Raw genomic sequence first — 21,572 nt, forward strand, 5'->3', positions numbered from 1 at the left:
TAAGAGATACGTATTTTTTTATTAACAAAAATTTTGGGGAGTGTGGTTTGTTAACACTAACATAATAGCTTGAATTCTTTGAACATTATTTTGTCGTAACAAGCATTCTTGCACTCACATCCTCCTTGCAGATAACTGATCAAATATTATCATAATTATGTATTATACGTAAGATTTAACAATATTGTATGTGATAAAACATTTAAAAAGGAAATTCGGGATGGCGATCAATCCCTTTCAAGAATTTTAAATCACAAATTCTAGCTGCATCTCCTTGATCAAGGTTTCTCAGTTTCTCTACATCCTCTGGTAGAAGGCTCCAATCAAATACCTGTATGTTACCTTTAATTCTTTCAGGATTTGTACTCTTTGGTATAGTTGCAATTCCATGTTGCACAATGTATCGCAACAAAACTTGTGCAGCCGTTTTCTTATATTTTTTTGCTATTTCTAATACCACATCATTTTCCAACATATCTGGAATTTCTCCAGTCTTGTTCATCATTTTAACAAATCCTCGTGTGCCGAGTGAAGAGTAAGCTGTCACGGGAATATTTTGTTCCTTGCAATATTGTACCTATAAAATATTGTTCCACATTCAGATTGTAAACACAGAAAAAGTTAAATTTTCAGCTTAAAATAGTTTTGTGCTTTAACTGTAAAACTCAGGTATTCATTTAATTTTGATAAATCAAAGCTTAAGACTAAAAGTATAATAAATTTGTTGATATGTGGTATTTAATGAAATTAGGTAATCACGTGTGAAATTTATCAGTAATTTTTTCAGGTATTAAATGTTTAAACTCAATCAAAAACTAAGCTTCAAACAAAAAAAATGTAATTTTTCTTTTCTAAACGATTTTGGAGCACCTTTTATCATAATACTATCCATTACCTAAATTACAATATCTTTTAGTTATTTTATTTATTTTCCATTTAACTTTTTAAGATTGCAGAATTACGTGTACAATTTGCAATTTCGTTAATAGAATAAAGAAGCTTTGAAAACGAAACTAAAAACAAAAAAAAATATTGAAAAGCTATGATCTAAAGTAATCTAAACAATTGGGTTGCAATTTATTGTAATAGAAAACTACTTACTAATTCCTTTTGTTGAAAGTAGACATGTAATTCAATTTGCAACATAGAAACCTTTATCTTTGCATTTTTCACAACACGTTCAATTTGGCGTGTATTAAAATTTGACAGGCCAATGGACCGAGTTCGACCACACTCTACTTGTTTCTCCATCTCAGCCCAAACTTTTACATGATCAGTAGTTGTATCTAGTACAACTTCTCCATTTTCGTCGTATGTATATAATTTGTCATCAACCCCGAGGAAGCTGAATGGAGTATGTACTAAATAAAGATCTAAATACTCCAATTGAAGGTCTTCTAAAGATTTTTTGATCCATTTTTCAACGCCTGATGGACTATTCCCACACGGTGGTAACTATAAAGATTGATTTTTAAAAAATGTTTAATTTTAATGAACAAAACAGACCATTTTTATTGTAATAGAATCACATTTTGGCAGAATACTTCTGTCAGCCATTGTAAATACCATACTTATTAATAAATAAATATCTTGTACGATAAAAAGATTCGGTAAGAGTAACATTAAATTATTAAATTAAAAATGTTTATAATACCTTAGTAACGATAAAAAGTTCGGATCGTTTTATTTTTCCAGAGTCAATCCATTTTTTTAAAACTCTACCAATTACTTTTTCATTTTCGTACACTGGAGCTGTATCTATGTGTCTGTATCCAGCCTCCAAGGCAACATCTAGAGCTTTTTCCAATTCATCCTCGTTGGTTGCCTTGACAAAAAGAAAATATCATTAGTTTCCATTCGTTTTCTGAAATTATTACATTTCAAAGGCTTATACTTTCATTTCGAGGTAATTGATAATACTAGTCAACATGTATTTTGTTGAACATTCAGCATGGAATTCTAATTTAATTTACCCGCTTGCAAGTCATTTTACCTCGCGTGTTTCGTATTTTCGCGGTTCTTCGAAAAGTGCTGCTCTTGGCCAGGTTTTCTCGCGCATGCGCGCACAGAGCAATAACACATGAAGAAAAAGTAGTACGGCAGTGACATTGGCGGGAAAATGCCGGAACAATCTGTTCCGAGATAAGACGAGTATCCTACGAGTTTTTGGTAAGTTAGGAAGGAGCTACAAAGAGGCGTAGAGTTCGCTATATTTAAAATCAAATCCTAACAATTTTTAAAAATTTTGTAGGGTAATCTATTTTTTCCAGAATTTTACTTTACTGATGCTAAAATCGCCGCGAATGCATGAAAAAACTTCGCCGAAATCTCATCACTGTTTCCGTGTGGCTTAAATTGGTTATATTCACTATGCTGTCACGGAGTAGGCTTGTTTACGTTTCGCCGTGTTTGCTACGCAATTGATTATAACGTTAGTGGATTCGTGGTTTGGGGGTTTTTCGCTAGATTTGCTTGTTATTTAATTAGAAAGTTCGCGCTTAGTGGCTGTTATAGGTTATGTTCGCCTGTTCCGTTATGAATTTGCTTATGTATGTAGATCATTTAGCGTGTTATTTCTACCGGGGATGTATGTCGTTAGGTTCTGTTTGTTGTCAATTTCGTGATTTATTCGTGATAGTTTGTGATTTTTACATGTAATTCTTTGCTGTTTTTATTGCTTTCTAGAATTTCTTGCTTCCCGCGAAGTAGTTTTTCTTTTAGTAATTTCTAAGCAGTTACGGCTTTGTTAGATTATGGAGAGGCTTTAATTAAGATTTATAAATTTTGTGTTTATCAATATTGTACGTGTAGACGTTCTGTGTATGCCTGGGTTTATTTTTATGCGCTTCCTTTTTTTTAGTAAGGAGAAAAATGGGAGGAAAAAGAAACAAATCAGAACCACTTTGTAAATAATTACCCTAATTATTTTTAATTGTAACATTAAGGTTGCGGGTAAAAAGTTTAAATGAAATAAATGTACTGAAGCGAAACTAATATTTAGATCAAAATTTCAAAGCTGTATCCCCACAGTTACTGTAACACAGTAACAATACACTAGTTATGTTACAGTTGTATATATACTTTATTTCATTAATTATGTACCCTTAAAGTATATAGATTATATAGTGAATAAGTGAAATAAATATTTACATTTTTGTGTAAGCAAACCATATTTAATACATACGTTAACTACTTGTTGAAAAACAGAAGTAAGTGGACACATATATGTAACAAGTAAAGTACATATTCAAATTAATATTTGGATCCTAATTTCATATTGTACAGACTTAATTATATTTTTCTCTGACATTATTATATTCTTCTCATATTTTATTGCTTTTCTGAATAATAAAATTTCCAAGTCTAACCGTGGAGAATTGTGAATGTAGTAAAATTCACAGGCATAACAATTGTGACACTGCTTTGTCAAGGACATGCAGTCGCGAACAAAAGTATTAGCACATTTAAGTTTTAATTCATAAGGCATTTTAAGTAGGCATTATCTTCAACATGTATGCACACGCCATGAGAATCTTCCATGCAAGACGTACTACATGTTATCTGTTAGTGTATCTGCACCTCAAGAACGGAATACATATTTGATAAATTGTTACGTGAATAGTAATCAGGGCCCGCTCTAGCGGTTACGACGCCCCGGGCAAAAAAACAAATTGCCGCCCCTTTTTAAGCACTAAGCACCGTGCTGAACAAAATGACCTTTTTTTTTGTAGCAAAATTGTCTGGCGAGGGTAGTCTGAAATTTTCTATTAATTGAATATTTAAAACATCAATATTTTTCTCACACTTACAGCCAAAGCCAAAATGGCGCCCCTAAATTTTGGCGCCCCGGGCAAATGCCGGGGTTGTCCCCCCCCCCTAGAGCGGGCCCTGTAGTAATCATGAAATTTACGTTTTTAGACGTACATACGTACATATGGCTGCATATCGCGGCGCAGTGTTCACTTAAAATAATTTTAATTTCGTCAATTTCAGTGTCCGCTTTTTAAAAACAGGTCTGTAAAGGGGACACTTTCTACGAAAGTGCTATGAAATTCACTGCTATGAAAACATTACATTTGTTTAAAAGATACTCTTATGTTTTCACTATAAACTCCTAAAAATTCATTTTCATCGGTTCGTTAGTTCTAGTCATTACAATTTAATGAAAAAAGGGTGACACGTTTTTTTACACGTCTGTAAAATCAACAATTTTTAAGATATCGAAAAATCCTTTGGGTTCATAGGTCACTACAACATATTTAAATTTGAACGAAATCCGAAACATTACTCCAAAAAGTGTACAATTTCGCTTGGAATGACCCCCTATAATAATAGAACTTATCGAAAGTCAATATTTTGTTTGAATGTGTACTCCTGATTGCACAGTAGAATAACCATTAATCTGTATCGGGGCCGTAAGCTACAACAAGATATGTACCGTTAGGTCGAGAAACGTCTCAAGTAAACGCATACTTACCCGGCGAATATTTCAAGCCATATTACTCGAAAACGAAGCTTTATACGAACACATTTTATTCTACTTTTTTTGACCTCATTTCTATGTAGAATCACCCCGATCCCGGCTGTACCACTAGTTACCGACCACCCTGCATATCGAAAATTTGAAATCAACTGACTAATGTTTATAAAAGTTACGAAACATTTATTGTAAAAATGTAAGGGTGTCCTAATAGGAAACACGATGTGTCTTGCGCGCTTACGTTTGTTATTTGTTTCAACTAACGAATATATATGTACTTAGACGTCGCACAATGGTTAAAAATCGTCGAAATATTACAGTAATTACAAAATTACTTTCAGAACTTAAATCTGGCATGAATATTCTTGTCTTTTAAAGTTTTAATAGCAAGCGTTCCAATACTTCCGTAAGTCACTGTGTTAATGCATGAGACGTTTACACAGTTGGAAATTTCCGTTTTTCTTCCCAAATTAATTTTCTCTGACGAATTTTCAGCTGACGAAAGTCTATATGAAAGGCCTACCGAAAGTTTCAAATCTGAGAGACAATTGAAATTATTAGGTGGTCCGGTTGGTTTTTAGGAATTTTTTGCCAAGAGACACGAATATTTCGGAAGGGCGTTAAATTGCATTTTTATTAACCCTTTGCACTCGGCCCTGTTTTCAATCTAAAACTAAATTTCTCTTCCGTCTTAGAATATTTTCATTTTATTCATACGAAACTGATCCGATTTCTATATATAATATTGAAATGTTTAGTAGTCTATTAAATACAAATTTTGTAATGTAACAAATATTTTGTAATATTTTTTGTAATTTCTTTGAAATAATGCCACAACAATTTCTAGTGGTGCTTCAGAGTCACCACTTGAGTGCAAAGGGTTAAAAATATTCTCCTTTGCTAGTTATAGCTTCTGCCCACTTTTTTAGCAATAGGTGAATTCTAAAAGAAAATATAAAAAATCACTCCACGTATTTTGTCGTTAAGATCAAAGGCGGCACTTTTGAATTGCCAAACACGATGCTCGCATGAGCGACGAAGCGGACACCGGAATGAATTTCCGAGAAGAATTGGTAAGCTTCGCAGCCGTTTTTTCGAATAAAGTAACATGTGCCGAAAATGCTATTTAGGGCGGTCCATCTTCAATGATTGTGGAACGTGAGGGTATGTTTATTAATGTAAACGGCAAAGGTTAAATACTTGTTAAAAGTGTCAAAGTTTTGAAACACTAACTTTTCAAATATCTGAACTAGATTTATAGTTACAGTCATCTATAGGGAGCCCTCAAATATAACCGAAACACCTAATAATTATGAAAATGAACAGTTTTACCTGCCACGTGCCAAAGCCCAGCAAAGGCATGCGCTGTCCGCTCGGGAGCAATATAGTATTCTTCTCCATTGGTACCGTTCGGTTGGAGTACCGTAAGTCGACTGAATTCAGTCGTAAGACTGCACTTCATCTTATGGTCCAAGTGCACTTTCACTATGAGTCTCTGAGTACTTCCAACCTTGAGGAGTTCGATAAATAGGACAGTTCTTCGTAGCGTTCAGTCTCCCGTGACATTCGAGGCTTAGTTTTATGTATATGTTTTAAACAAAGTATAGTTCATAAAATAAGTACAAATGCCGGAAGCATTTCAAACATGACATTGAACAAGTTTGTTTTACGAGGTACCAGGATGCATAGTTTGTTCCGCAAGAGTGTACATACTACCCGCGACAGAACTATATGATATATAAAGAAATGAATAAAGTATGTATTCTAATCATTCTTTTCTTCCGTTATTTATAATTGTATCGTTTACGTCATATAGTAACATCTTACATAGTTCTACATTAAAGCTACGGTCCAAGGAATTTCAATAATAAATGAAAATACCTGAAAATAAATGAAAATTATTTTACCTTGTATTAATAAGGGAGATTTAAGTTAGGTCTGCATTAAGTAGGCTACTATCTGCGTTTAGTGGCAGAAAGCTAATTCCAAGCGACGATCATTATAGTCATTTAGAAAGGCAAACACCTAAATACCACTATACATATTTTCTCCATATCTCCTCCTTGGATGTGTCATTGCTTCTTCCTTAACGACTTTAACGTTATCTATGCTTTTGATTTTTCCATTTGAATTTCTTTTTCCATCAAGTTGAAATCTTTATCATTTGAAAATACAGGACGTTTCCGAATTGGTGGCGATTTTATATGCAGAAATAAGTCGAAAAAAAGGAATAACAGCTTTTTGTTTGACGCTTTGTTTTCGAGAAAATCGAGTTTAAAAATTTAGGGAATATACGCGTGCTATTAGATAGAGATCGTCTGATCATAGCCTATCAATTCTACTTCCAGCGCAAAATATATCTTGGCCTTCGAATCGTCTATATTCATTCACTACGGAAAAAAACCAATCACGTGAAACCACCTATGTCTCCCTGGGAACTGTTCAACCCTTATCTGAAACATTTTCCATTTACATCATTGCTTGCAAAGTAACCGAATTAATATATCCTTTTACAGAAAATATATTTTGTTGCAGGTAATGTCTGAATATTCAAAATAAAAATGTGTATGATGTGTTTGCGTTGACCATACTGGAAAACATCATTCTAAATGTATCGTTGTGTGAATTGTGGTGCAAAAATCGAAGAACTATATAGAAGTTACTGCCCGAATGTTTTGAAGTTATTGGAATGCGTACGTCATCTACTACGTTAATTTACTTATACATATATTTTATATTTATCCGTATATATGGAGTGTTGCGAAAGGGTGTCCAAAAAATGTTGTATTTCCTTGAAAAGGGTGATTCCTAAGGTCATCTGAAATAACTTTCTCCCTGTATATGTACACATAAATATAAAATAACAGTATAGATAAGCAGTCTTTAATGTTATTTTAGAGCAATTTATTAAAAAAATGAAGGAAATAACTATTAAACAAACTATTAAATATATTAAACTATTAACTATTAAACTACTATTAAACTTACTTAACTATTAAATATATTGTGTTGTACACAGTAGGAAAGAAATAATCCTTTTGTTTCCCAATGAAAATTTAATTTTGAAAAGTTCTTATAGTTCGAAAGTAGTTTAAAATGTGAATACCCAATATACCCGACGGGTACCCTCTGAGTCTACCTAATTTAGTTTTTCTGTGAGTATTTCAAGCAATAACGTGACATTGACTATTTCAGGACAGTTGCGGTCATTTGGCCGATAAATACATCGAATATGATCCTGCAATAATCCTAGTCGATCTGGTACTACTCGATAAACGGGCATATAGGCACCTTCTCTACAACTGTAATCTAAAGTATTGTTGGAAACTGGTGATAATTATTTGGCTCGTCGAATCATTCCGGACACTTTCTTTATGCGACTACAGCACGGCAAATAATAAAATTTTGAAAGCATTTCAGCCTACTTTCGGCGAACATTGCAACTTTTATTTAGTGTTACTTCGGACTGCTTTCTCTTTTGCTGCTTTCGTTGTCGTTGTGATTTTTCTTACGAGAGTTAAACGATTTTTCTATCAAACGAGCTCGGACAAAGACAGCACGAGATATTTGTGGAAAGCTTTGATAATTGGCGGATCTTGCAAATTATTAGGATTATTAGAAATCACGTGGGGCCACATATTTCTGGCGCCCCATTATCTCCTCATTCTGGGATACACTCTGCTATGCTTGCTCACTGCTTATTCAGGTGAGGAATTATTCAATATTGAACTTACTTTTCAAATGCAGTTACTCACTTCAGTATTTGATCATCATGGCACACATATATCACTAGAAGTATCAAGCATTAAAAACGCGACTATATTATAGTACTATATACGTATACAGATTTATAATAATGACAAGATATTTAGTTTTTGAATGAAGAAGTTTGTTAAATAATTTTTCATGGAAACATTTTCATAAATTCCGTAATTGTAGAAACAATGGGTGACGAAGTTACACACTCGAAAACAATACTATAAGCCACTATACTACACCTCCAGTATATCATAATTATTTCAATATTTTCCCAAAAAACACTGTCAAATGAAAAAGTTTATTTTCTTTTTGTTATAAACTTAATGTATTTTCTTGCTAATGCACTCTTACAAAAATTGTGGTATGATAAATTTACTCATTGTAAAACTATAAAATTTTTCCCAATCTTCAATAATGAAAAAAATGGTGTTACCCGACTTTCATAATAAATGACTCAGGTTTAATATATTGCATAATTTGACGATACGCGATAAGGGATATCTCAAGTTCTACAACAGTTTTTCAATATTACATTTTCTTTTTACCTTGCCATTTTAGTTTACTACTAGTTTAGTTTAGTTTTACCTTGCCGGTTTAGTGCGATAAAATTGTGCTAACTCATGAGCGTATTATTACAACACGTCTAACTATTTGCATTGTTTCGAATCGTTTCGAAAACAAGATATTTGCAAAGTGTTTCGTTTTTGGAAATAGATAAAAACTATCATATTGATACACCCAGGTTTAAAAATGTATTTTGAAGAAAAGTGGAATTGCTGAAAACAGAAAACAATTAAAAAACAGCATAGATCTATATCGAAAAGACTGTTAAAAATCATGAGAAATAAAAATGACTGTAAATTAGGGTGATCCTTCTTCGAATTTCGATTTTTTCTGGTCTTATCTCCCTAAATTATGAGACTTAATGAAAAAATGGTGTGTACAAAATTTGAAAGAAATCAGACAATGGGAACCGACGCCGCATTTGCATTAAAGTTTTAAAATTTTTACGATTTCATGTGATTGTATAGTTTGCCGATAAATGCTTCTCAAAAAGAAAGCAATAACACTGTATAAGGGAAGGTCCAATCCTTTCTCATAATACAGATTTATATGGTTTTGCATGCATAGAGATTTATAGTATTGACGCGAAAAACATACACAAAACAGACAAGTTGTAAATTTCAACAAATAACTTTTACAAACATTCAACGTGTATCTATAATTTATTAGTATTATTATATAGTGTTTACAATTTCAATTAACTCATTTATACATTATATAATTGCAGTGGTATCCGACAATGGAAAACTGGAATCATTGGTTATTATTGGGATCGGTACACTGATGTACAACTGTGCATCTAACTTTCTTTCTACAACATTTCAAATTTTAAACTAGTCTAATATTATACATTGAATAAAATTCATTTGATACTATCATTTAGTTTAAAACACTGTGAAATATTGAACTTCTATTTGATTTTTAAGTACATATATTTATATATTTCCTCAATATTCCTTAAGATGCACAATGCTCCATCCAAGAACTAGTCGGTCGAAACCAGAAGAGAATAAATTGCAGACGCCATTGTCTGGGGTCCAAGCTATCGACGAAACCATCCTCCGATGACCCTGAAATAAATTCAGCAAACAGTTTACGTTTTTACCGCCACACTAAATCTTATACATTTAGGAATAGACTTGGACATTATTGAACTAATATATTTGACTAATATGTTTATATTGTGTTTTATGATCAATATTTTAAATAAACGATGACACAATATTGTATATGTGAAATGTTTTGAGGTGTCATTTTTGGACGTCTACTGAAAGGACACGTATACACGGAATTCGTGAACCATGTATTCACGAATTAAGTACCCGTATCCTTAATACACGTATAATTATGCAATCTATTCTCCGTGTACACGGATATAGAGATCCGGGTATTTTTGTATACAGATCCGTTCGCACATTCGAGTCCAGCAATTGATGTTAGAAGCGAGACAGCAATCAAAATGAGTGATATTAAAATACGCAGGTACCCGTGTATTTAATATTACACAGATTAAGACTCGATTTAGTTGATTATACGTGTACACGTGTATTTACAAATGCGTGAAATAGGGATCTCTAGTAAAAATTCTATGAATTTCGATTAAAGTATAATATCATACTTTCCTTTATAGTCAGAGAATTCTGTAAAAAATTCTTTATTCACCTGTCTACTTGTTCTGGGTAATCTAGCTAATCGTTGACCGTTTAGATCGAACAACCTTATCTGCCTGTCGTCGTGTGGAATTGCAACAATACCAGTACTAGAAACAGCCAAGCGATTTGCAGCACTGTCGCCTCGAATTGTAGCTAAAGGGCTTCGTATATTTCGTAGCTCCCATACTTTTACACTTCGATCATCCGAACCTGATACAATTTTATCCTCCCGTGTAAACACGGCTGATGTTACTGTCCTAAACAAAAATGCAAATTGAAAACATTTTACTACACAATAAAAGTATAAACAGCACGATTTGTTAAAAAATGTTTGACGTGGTTAGGGTGAATTAAAATTAGACGGGTGATTACAGCTTTCACAGAACTGGCCGAAGACACTGTTAAAGGTTTCTGCATAAATTTCAACTTCCTCACGGTCACCTTATTACATTGGTTTGCTAAAAATAGTCGGGAATTGGTTTAAAAAAGTTTGATCATCTTACTCTGTATGTGCCTGAAAAACTGAGACCGAGTGAACAGGTTCCCTGAAGTCCCACAAACGAAAAGTACTATCTTTGCTTGAAGTGACGCAAAGTCTTTGCGTGTGATGGGTAGAAACGTGATACAACTCCTGATCGTGACCACACAATGTGTGTATAATATCACCAGTTTCTATGTCGTACAGATTTGCTGTTCTATCCCAGGAAGCGGTTACCACCTGCTCTGCATCAGGTAACCAGTCTGCAGCCATCACCACACCTGTATGACCTAATAATTCTCGTACTGGAGTTCTGTAATGTTTTAAGCAAATATCATATTTCAATTACGTTGTGTGACTTATTATACTATCCCATTAAAATTTTTATTCTATTTGTAAAAGATAAGCAAAAGCTTGATTGTATATTTTATTTCGTGCCGTATAGTATTCTTTTTCCTTACCTGTTTTAGGAGTCGTTGCACGTACTTCTACTATACTAGGGGTTATTTGTATGTATTAATAATTACCTTAGAGTTGGCGGCTCTTCCTGTTCCTCATTTATAGAAATTACACCACTAACATTTTTATCACAAGACAACGCTGAAAGGTCTTCGTTTGAATTTTGTCTTTTAGGAAAGTCCCAATCAACAGCTGCTTGCCATACGTGAGCAGAATTGTCCCCACTGGATGTTAATGCTAATTCTTTGGTTGGATGAAAGCGCACTGAGTTAACAGACCCAGAATGTCCTAAAATTTCAATTATAAGCTTTTATGTACAAACAAGACAACATTTATTGGTAAAATATGTACGTATACATTCAAACTTGTTGACTAACACTAATCAGTTTTGAGATATTCGACTAAAAGTTCATCTCTTTGATACAAAATTTAACACAGAAATGTGTACATTATATTGTTTCTTATTCATTAACATTTTACAATTTTTGATATGTATTGTTTTACAATGTATAACATTGTACTACCCCTTGATCTAGTAGTGTATATTGACAAACCTATATACTGTAGAAGACAGCGTCCACTATCCACAGCCCATACTCGAGCAGTATGATCGGCAGAAGCTGTAGCAATAATTTGCCCTAATCTCCCAACAGAAACTTCCCAAACACCATCTCTATGGCCAGAATATTCTCTTTGCATACTACATGTCATAGTCGGTGTTTTAAAGCTGGAAACTATTTTACTTGTTTGCGCTTTCAACTTGTTTGAAGTTGTTTTTGTCTTCTGCGTTGAATTCCCTGCCATGGCTGTGGAACACAAAATATTTCAACAGAAAGAACATAATAGAAACATAATAAATAGTAATGGTACAGTAAAGTATTAATATTTTTCAAATATATTATAATAATAATTAATATCCGTACATTTTTGCTTTGAAAGACTTTTTGTATCTGGGAAATCTGCAACATCCCCAAGAGGCAAGCTCCGTTCTCCAGAACCATAACATTCTCTTTCAAGCTTTTCATTAAGAGCATCAACTTTCTCTTGCACTGAACCAAATAATATTACAGAGTATAGTAATATTATTGTAACAATTTTTTACAAATTAAAGTGTAAATTGCGCATATAAACATCACAACGATTTTATAATTGTAATGAAAGGTACGTACAACCTAAATTTTCTGTATAAAGAATTTCAAACTCCTTCTCGATCTGCTGAAACAAATCTAATAGTCGACATCGTAAAGCTGGTGGCAGTACACTGTCGTCTGGGTCTATACGGAATGCCGCATAATGGTGTGCATTTGGTTGTAGAGGTGTAGAACCACTTTGCGACTGCAATTCTGTATCTGTACTGCTTTGTACCCTTGGTATAGAAATTCGTTTGATTTTTCCTGAAGATTTATTTCCAGTTGTTATAGATGGTTCTCCTGGCATCTTTTACTCTGAAAGTTTGAAACCTATTAATAACAATAATATTAAGAAAAAAAAATAAATTAAGTGTACTTAGCATTCTAAAAACTAAATATTACAATATCTGTTTAAACTATCAGGTATTATAATGTGGCTAATTTTTATTAGTAATATACTAATTGTACGTTGTGTTGCAGATTATTAACTAAATGTGCTTGTAATTATTTGTTTAGTACTGATTTATGTAATTGGAACAATTTCCTATACATTAAATGAGATTTAATGTAATGAAATACAACTTCCAAACTCTACTAACATATTGAAATTTATTCATGCAGTAAATACCTATTATTATATATGGCAGGCCTGCACAATTGGTACTACTAATTAAATCGTGTAATGTGAAATATCGAATTTCTAATCATTCATAAGTTTATATAATGATTCATCAATTACTATTATAATTTTTTAAAATCAGAATTTTAGATGCTTTACAATAACGCAAAGAAACACACAACTTTTGTATACTTAATCAATCAAGTTGTAAATTATTAGAAATTCAGCATTTCATATTATACTATCTAATATAAGCAAGAGGATGTTGTTTCAAGACAGAGTGAGGGAACCAAACCGTGAACAAACAATATGTCTAATACAATATTAAATGAAACAAAGTCAAAAGTAATAGTATACATAAATTTACATTCTACAACAAGTTTGTACTTATATATGATCAGATTATTTTTCTACAGAATCAGTGCTGTTAAAAATATAGCTTGCATATCATTAAATTCTATTTGTTCTTACTTGTTGACAATTGCTCCCTAGAGCAACAAGTTATGCAGGCCTGTTATATGAGAAGAATAAGATGAAATATTTAACATTAAGGATAATACCAATTGAAATTATTTAACTATATAAATATCATACATAATTAACTGATTATTTAATGAAAAATAATTACAGTTGAACCTTGGACATATATGGTATATACAGTTGAGTCGAAAAGTAAGTTAATATCTCTAATAATGTTAATATATGTATTACCAAAGTATTTGTTTATTTCTTAATGTAGAATTAAATTATTGTTTTGTTTTTACTTAGAAGGTACAAGTAAAAATACAAATACGTTAGTAAAACATATGTTATCAGTATTAAAGATATACCATATTCATTTGCCTGCATACCTCAATCGTTAACTTACTTTCCACATCGACTGTATACTTGTGTAACTAGAGAGCCTTTATGTGACAACAAGTTTCTTCGTTTCTCTCTGATCTGATATAAATTCCTCTATAAGTTGATCAACTTGGAAATGTAAACTTTCTTTATAGAAAGCTTGTATTACTAATAATTGTCTCGTCAACTCGAAGTTTACTTTTATAAATCAGTTTTGTCACTGTTGCTTAGAAACTGTTTGTTGATTATATACAGTCTTTAGAATAATGCGTCCAAACCAATTTGTAGTAAAAGATTAATCGTCTGACTACAGAATTTTTTTTCACAGTTGAGTTACCAAGGTTCAACTATATTAAAATTCCATAGAATTAGTACATCAAAGTATGTTTTACTATATTTTGAATAAAAAGAAGTGTTCCATATCTGTAAAGTTAATGTTATATTGTTAACATATTTAATTTAAAAAATGCAGTGAATTTGTTGTGTTGCTTATATTAGATTATCGTCGTAATGACTTCATGATGGAAAGTTATAAAAAATTTTTTAAATTTTATACTTACTTTTACAATAACTTAATCCAATCATCAAATTGAAAATGTTACAATTCCACTTATTTCAATAAAAACTTGTTAAAAAGCAGATAATGCTAAGAAAGAGTGGTATTCTCATCTGAAGAGGCTTAACCTTGCTTTTTATGATATTTTTATTTGTATTCCATACAATTCGAGCATATAAAGACCACTTTATACGTATATTTTTCGAGTAATAAAAATATAAGCTGAAAAATATGTCATTATGTTAATCAATCGACGTACTTACCATGTGTCTTTTATCTCGTGTCCGTTCTTGAATAAATACATGTCACCACATCAATCTCGATATTTATAGTTAAACGTTTTACATATACTTCAAGAACATTATGAACACTTTAAATGTCAAACATTCCACACTTACCAAACATAGGTTAATAAATAATGACGAAAACAAAACCAAACAACACGGATACGTGTGGAAAAATATATAGATAGATGTCTTCGATTAATCACAAGAAATCAATGTTAAAATAAATAATTAAATGTATTGCATTCACGGTTTATAGCAGACATTCTACGTCAATCGAAATTTAAAATGTCCAGCTGATTAAGTCGTCATACCTATCTTACCATAACAGCTACGTAAGGGCACAGACTTAAGAATAATACAGATATTGTATGCAATGTATTTTTCTGTCTACTGTTCTGAATTACCGACTCTGTAGAAAATGCTCTAGTACCACAGACGAGGTACAGGAGTAGACCAATCACCCAATGTATTTTTTTGTCTCGCGTCCGCGGGGCTCAAGAACCCCCTTATCATTTTTGTGTCACATCCTACCGAATCGGTCGGAACTAATATTGTGGAACTAATATTATAGACGGAATGTAGGAATAGGCCAGTTCAGTAATCTCATCTTATACAGTTTCGTGTCGCATGAAATGAAACACCGTGAGAATGTTCATGGTTTAAAAGTTATTCTGTACCTTGAATTCTATTACCTACCTTTTCTAAGAAGTTAGATGGCTACATGGTCAAAGGAGTGCTTGTCGACATCATTGGAAAAAGAAGTTGTTGTAAACATTACACAGCCAGAAATAAGAAATTTATCAGTCTATTGTGTTCGATAATTTAATGCGCGCAAATATTCATGGTTCAAAAGTTATTCTGTATCATGAGTTTTATCAATTACTTTTGCTAAAAAATTAGATGGTAATATGGCCAAGGAGTGCTTGTCGACATAGTTGGCGAAAAGAATTGTTATAAACATTAACCAGCTGGAAATAATCAATTTACCAGTTAATTGAGTTCGATAAATCAATGCGTGCGAATATTCATGGCTTAAAAGTTACTCTCTATCTCGAGTTCTATAATTTATTTTTACTAAATAAATAGATTACAAGATAGTTAAGGGAGTGCTTGTTGATATCATTACCGAAATAAATTGTTATAAACATTAAATAGCAAGAAATAACAAATTTATCAACAATTACTATCACGGCGATCGAGATCTACCGAAATCAATTGGGGTGGGAGAGTTGCGCACCGCGCACCGCGCAACTGAACTCGGCGGCTGCGCTCGGTCAGTCAGTCGAGGTGCGCACTCAGAAGGGAGCGGGAGTGCTGCGGGACCAGAAGGCCGAAGGACCTTGGAGCTGCCCTGGCCCACCCTGACTACCCCGGCCCACTCTTGCCTACCTTCCAGTTGACCAGGGATCATCCAGAGCTGCACTGGACATTACTGGCCGACCTTGGTCTACCTTTAGCTAGCTTAAGGTGGACCAACGGTCATTCAAAACTTCCCTGGTCCACCTTAAGCTAGCTCGGGGTGGGCTTCTTGAAAACGACGAGGTTCTTGGAGGCTGTCTTCGCTCACCTTGGTCAACTTTCAGCTCTTTGTAAGTAACAATCCAAATATACACTTTCTGTTTTGGAATTCGTGTTCATTCAACGAACGCCGTCAATTATTATTTCTGTGTTTCTAATTCGAATTTGCGTCGGGACTTTTCAAAAGGTTCTCTCCTCGAAATTATATTATATTATATTTTTGATATAAAATTGGTATTCCTCCGATCGGAGGTCCCCCAGGGACTCACTCACGGGTGCGTCCTGTGGGTGAGTACGGGTATTGGCGAACTAGGGGCGCCCCGAGCCTGTAGGTCGTTGCGTCCCAATTTCGTTCGATTTATTTTTGATTGGAATTGTTCATCTTTCCAATCGAAAATTACTTTTGAACTTTCAAAAGTTCCTATTCCAAAATTTATATATATCTGGTTTTAAAATGGTATTCCTCCGAACGGAGGTCCCTCAGGGGCTCACTCACGGATGGGGCCGTGGGTGAGACGGGTATTGGCGAACCCGGGGCTACCCTAGCCTTTAGGTCGTTGCATTCCCATTTTACATAGTAGTTTGAAGTGCTCACTTCATCTACTATTGTTCAACTCTTGTTGGCTAACTCCGCACTTGTGTGTGCGGGGTTAGTTTGGCTCTCATGAGCTCATTAGATTCGCACTCTTGTGCGTGTTAGGTAGGCCGTACTCGTGTACGGGGTTAAGTTGGCTCTCGTGAGCTGGTTAGATTTTGCACTCGTGTGCGTGTTAGGTAGGCCGTACTCGTGTACGGGGCTAGCTTGGCTCTCGTGAGCTGGTCTTAGGTTTGGCTCTCGTGAGCTGGTTAGATTTTGCACTCGTGTGCGTGTTAGGTAGGCCGTACTCGTGTACGGGGCTAGCTTGGCTCTCGTGAGCTGGTCTTAGGTTTGGCTCTCGTGAGCTGGTTAGATTTTGCACTCGTGTGCGTGATAGGTAGGCCGTACTCGTGTACGGGGTTAGCTTGGCTCTCGTGAGCTGGTATTACGTTGGCTCTCGTGAGCCGGTTAGATTCGCACTCTTGTGCGTGTTAGGTAGGCCGTACTCGTGTACGGGGCTAGCTTGGCTCTCGTGAGCTGGTTAGATTTCGCACTCGTGTGCGTGATAGGTAGGCCGTACTCGTGTACGGGGTTAGCTTGGCTCTCGTGAGCTGGTTAGATTTTGCACTCTCGTGCATGTTAGGTAGGCCGTACTCGTGTACGGGGTCATCGTTTCATCTTTATTTCGTCGTCTTTTTTTACTTCGGTTCCTCCATCGTATCGTGTCTAATTATAATTAGTCTGTTTCAGAGTGAGTATTACAGTCGAGAAAATTGATCGTCGAACGAAGACAACATGGTATGAAGACTTCTTATTATTTATAAGTTAGTATTAGTTGTCGAGCAATTATTGTGTAAGATTCACTTTGTTAAATTTGCTTGCTCATTTGGGTCACAGACTTCTGCTGTGACCAGTCGGTAGCATCAACCTCGAACCAGAGCCTTCTGCTCTGGTTCGCTTGTTTCATTTTTCTTGTTCATAAATCTCAGCCTTCCGCTTTGATTTTTTCATTGTTGCCTCGCGACTTGGAGCCTTGTGCTCTACTTTCATTTTGTCTTACATTGTTCAAAGACTTGTCTGATTTAGTTTCCTTTTTTTTTTGTCCACAATAATTGCTCGACTTGTGCGCATACGTATTAAGATTTATTTATCGTCATTGTAATTATGTCGAGTAACTATTGCCCTAACTTCATTTTGCTCGACTCGATTGTTAACTCCGACACAGCAGAAGGCTGTGTCGGACCTTGTTTGCAAGTTTTGAACCGGTCCACGTTGCGATATTCGGCGTGGTTGCACTGGGAAATGATGGTCAGGGAGCAGTACTCGCCAGGTAGAACCCTTCCTTCGTAAAATGTCTGCCTAAGTCATGTCGACGCTGGCGTGGCTCGCGCCGGGAGCAGGGGTTTCATTCCCCATAAGTCTTGCCGTCGCCTTGTTGCGTCAGCGTTGCTCGTGGCGGGTAGTTGGGGTTAGGATGTTCTACCAAAAGGTGGAGGCGTCCCTGGCCATCATTCTCCGTGTGGTGCGTCGGGTATCGTATACTGGTCGGCAGAAAGCTCTGCAAACATTGTACGCGTCGCGTCACCCTCGAACCAGAGCCTTCTGCTCCGGTTCGGTTTTGTTTCTCTCTTTGAAAGAATCAGAGCCTTCTGCCTGATTCGTTTTTGATACCCTTTGCCCCGCAATAATTACTCGACATACGCTAAATGGAAAAGTGAACTTTTCTTTCGGTGGAAAAGTAATCTTATCCATTTAGCGATCTGCGAAATTTAGTTTATAAGATTGTACATCGTCGTTGTAAGAAAGGCAGTCAGAAGGAAGCGTATTGAATTCCTTCTAGCTGCCTTTCGGGTCTCTTGTGCAGCAACCTCCTCGTGGTGAGACCTGGGCAATCGGTATTATTCTCTATTTGTAAGAACTTCATGTAATCTTACAAATAGAGAATAATATCGAGCTAATAGCTGCAGAATTATAATTTGCTATAACATTTTAAATTAAAATTTAAGACTTACTAGTTATAAAAACTTGTGTATGTAATTGAACTGTGTCTGAATTTACTTTGGGTTAGCTTGGAATGGGCCAAGGTGGGCCTTCAATGCTTTCCTTGTTTACCCTGGTCCCACCTTCACCTTCTTGGTAAGCTCCTGTAAATTATTAACAGAAGCACACAGTTTTTGTTTCGGAGTACCTTTTCATTCAATGAACATCGGCAATTCTTTTTCTGGATTTCTAATTAAAATTTTCTTCTGAACTTTCCGAAGTTCCTGTTCTTGAAATTGATATTTTGTGCCTTCCTGTTCTTAAAATTCATTATTTCCGACCAGAGGTCCCTTCATTTATTGTAGGTACATATATGGTCTAAGCTTCTCGTGGATCTAGTTACCAGATTTATGTGCGTCAGAGTAGAGGGCGTAAGAAATCTAGTTGTTGTTAACGATGTCGGTATTTCAGATAGTGAGACACGAAACCCCATATGGTGATTGGTCTACTCCTATACCTCGTCGGTGGTGAAATTTCTCCTTTACTATTAGACTGTTCTCAAATAATAAAAAAATAATTAATTGATAAAGTGAAAACATAAAATACGATAATCCGTAAAATAAAAATTTAACGACAGTCACTAAAGTAGAAATTTGTAAAACCGATAGAAGTAATTTGCTGTCGGCTACCAGTTTGAGTGTTTTATCACTACATGAATTGTCGCTATTTTAAGATTTTAAGCAGCAAATGATTCTTACCGCAATGTGCATTAGATTTTACGATAAAAATGGCAAAAATCATTCGCAATATTCATTTCCCTGCTATTAAATTGCTCTTTCCGTAAATATTTATTTATTAAACGATTCTTGCTGTAATTTATTGCAACTTATCGAATTGGAGAATCTAATTAATAATTCAACATATTCGATATATTTTTTATTAGATATTAAATTTAAAAATCTGGATAAACTGTACCAACGAATAAGTGTTTGAATTGAACTATTTTTCGGATATGATTTTTCGATGCTTTTTCGCAAAACTATTTAAACTAGTATTATTGACTAAATTCACATCAGAATAAAGTTTGTGAAACCAGGATAAAATCTTTCACAAATGAAATTAACTACTTCGAAAATGAACCACATACTTGCAATAGAATACTTAGGAGAAAATCAAATAAAACTGTTGAGTTGTGATGGGAGTAACAAAGAAAATAAAATAGTAAGGAAGAGGCTTGAAAAACACCTGCATCCCGCCACCATAAACCATCCCTTGTGGGGATCGAACCCACGACCTTTGGATTAGAAGTCCAACGCGCTATCCCCTGCGCCAAAGGGACTTCCAGTTACGTAATTTCCCTTAAAACAGCTTAGTCCGGATAAGAATAACACACACAATTTTTATATCAAATTTTGTTCTCCAGGGAGCCAATATTGATAGTTCTAAGCTCTCACAGGTTGCTAAATACAATTCATTGCTAGTCACAACCCCTAAATGCTGCAAAATTTTCAAATTCGTAATAGTCCAATCGACGAAAGCGAAACTGTCATTTATTTACAAAAAATATCATAAAAAGCATAAGAAACAGTCCTCTTGATTATATAATTTAGTTTAATGTTTTTATTTCGCGAGCATAGCCTTCACAGTATTCGAATTGTAGTATAAAATTATAATAATTAATTAACAACTACATAAACTTAAAATATGTGTAATAAATGGACTGAAGTTCATTACACAACTACATTGCTAATCCCTTTTTTCAACCCTTTAATTATGATAGCATTTCTGGATCAAAATGCTTCACTTTGCATAATAAAATCGGACATTCCATATGCAACAACCTAATAGGTACCTGTGTGTTGATGTATGGATTAAACTGCAATACACTACGGTGCATAAGAGTAGCGATCACCCATATTTTTAAGATTTTTTAACTTTGAGAGAATAATTCGGAGAAACCAAATTGTGAGAGATCAGAAAGTATAATAAATAGCGAACTTCACGTATACAAAATATTGAAGTTTTTTGTGTATCTGTATATCGAGATAAAAGCGAGAAACATTTAAGAATCGGTGCAACACTATATAGCACCACTTTTATTTTTAACACATTTTAGAGATTTTTGTCTGAAAAAGATGACTAATTTTTGTCTTTTGATTTTGTCTGAACAAGATTCATCGTTAGTTAATTTATTGGGTTCGAACGAAAGTTCGTAGCGTTTTTAAATTAAAAATCAAAGATGCAATTAGCAAAATAATGTTGAAATAAAGTATAGTTATATTTTGTTTTGAATAAATAATATTTTCACTCTCTTCTCATTATATAATTTCTTTTCAACTCTTTTCACATAAAGCTATCAACATTTCGAATTAATAGAAATGTTGAAACCTTTTGGAAATTTTAGCGGTGCTATAGAGGAAGAAAACCAATTACTGTGTCCATATTAATTATACTTATTTTTAAGGGATAATGAATACTAAAAAAGAGATGCTAAATTTTTTCATTGAAATCAGTTAATTTATATGTTATGATCTCTTTTTTGATATTCATTATGCTTCAAAAATAAGTATAATGAATATAGGCACAGTAATTGGCACTACCCTTACCGTAGTTGTGCTTCATAGTGTAGCCTCGAAAGAATTGCAACAAAAGTTTTCAAATTGTCAAACC

The 21,572-nt window shown here is 34.2% G+C and overlaps 3 protein-coding genes and 1 non-coding gene across 9 annotated transcripts; 1 reads left to right on the plus strand and 3 right to left on the minus strand.

Moving 5' to 3' along the window:
* On the minus strand, nucleotides 1-5,931 carry LOC143359224 (aldo-keto reductase family 1 member A1). The gene is made up of 4 exons (XM_076797008.1): nucleotides 5,813-5,931; nucleotides 1,655-1,825; nucleotides 1,102-1,455; nucleotides 1-577 (listed from the first exon to the last, which is right to left on the minus strand). Exons 1-4 carry the CDS (start codon nucleotides 5,879-5,881, stop codon nucleotides 203-205), a joined length of 969 nt encoding a protein of 322 aa, XP_076653123.1. The 5' UTR covers nucleotides 5,882-5,931; the 3' UTR covers nucleotides 1-202.
* On the plus strand, nucleotides 2,099-9,679 carry Arv1 (ACAT-related protein required for viability 1). Of its 3 annotated transcripts, none has more exons than XM_076797010.1 (4): nucleotides 2,099-2,169; nucleotides 7,016-7,173; nucleotides 7,676-8,186; nucleotides 9,531-9,679. In XM_076797010.1, exons 2-4 carry the CDS (start codon nucleotides 7,090-7,092, stop codon nucleotides 9,638-9,640), a joined length of 705 nt encoding a protein of 234 aa, XP_076653125.1. In that variant the 5' UTR covers nucleotides 2,099-2,169; nucleotides 7,016-7,089; the 3' UTR covers nucleotides 9,641-9,679. The 3 variants fall into 3 exon arrangements, with proteins under 3 accessions (XP_076653125.1, XP_076653124.1, XP_076653126.1); XM_076797009.1 differs by lacking the exon at nucleotides 2,099-2,169 and adding an exon at nucleotides 2,335-2,446; XM_076797011.1 differs by lacking the exon at nucleotides 2,099-2,169 and adding an exon at nucleotides 5,913-6,051.
* Nucleotides 9,447-15,158, minus strand: Wdr37 (WD repeat domain 37). 4 transcript variants are annotated; one of them, XM_076797006.1, is made up of 10 exons: nucleotides 14,939-15,158; nucleotides 14,545-14,762; nucleotides 13,613-13,652; nucleotides 12,562-12,837; nucleotides 12,316-12,441; nucleotides 11,947-12,198; nucleotides 11,461-11,680; nucleotides 10,959-11,246; nucleotides 10,466-10,712; nucleotides 9,447-9,873 (listed from the first exon to the last, which is right to left on the minus strand). In XM_076797006.1, exons 4-10 carry the CDS (start codon nucleotides 12,827-12,829, stop codon nucleotides 9,751-9,753), a joined length of 1,524 nt encoding a protein of 507 aa, XP_076653121.1. In that variant the 5' UTR covers nucleotides 12,830-12,837; nucleotides 13,613-13,652; nucleotides 14,545-14,762; nucleotides 14,939-15,158; the 3' UTR covers nucleotides 9,447-9,750. The 4 variants fall into 4 exon arrangements, with proteins under 4 accessions (XP_076653121.1, XP_076653119.1, XP_076653122.1 ...); XM_076797004.1 differs by lacking the exon at nucleotides 13,613-13,652; XM_076797007.1 differs by lacking the exon at nucleotides 14,545-14,762 and having other exon boundaries at nucleotides 14,804-15,158.
* Nucleotides 15,159-20,168: 5,010 nt separating this feature from the next.
* On the minus strand, nucleotides 20,169-20,241 carry Trnar-ucu (transfer RNA arginine (anticodon UCU)). Its single transcript has one exon. It is a non-coding gene; the product is annotated as a tRNA-Arg (tRNA).
* Between the last annotated feature and the right edge of the window lie 1,331 nt (nucleotides 20,242-21,572).

The sequence above is a fragment of the Halictus rubicundus genome, chromosome 11 (assembly GCF_050948215.1).
Source record: "Halictus rubicundus isolate RS-2024b chromosome 11, iyHalRubi1_principal, whole genome shotgun sequence".
Taxonomy (NCBI): Eukaryota; Metazoa; Arthropoda; class Insecta; order Hymenoptera; family Halictidae; genus Halictus; species Halictus rubicundus.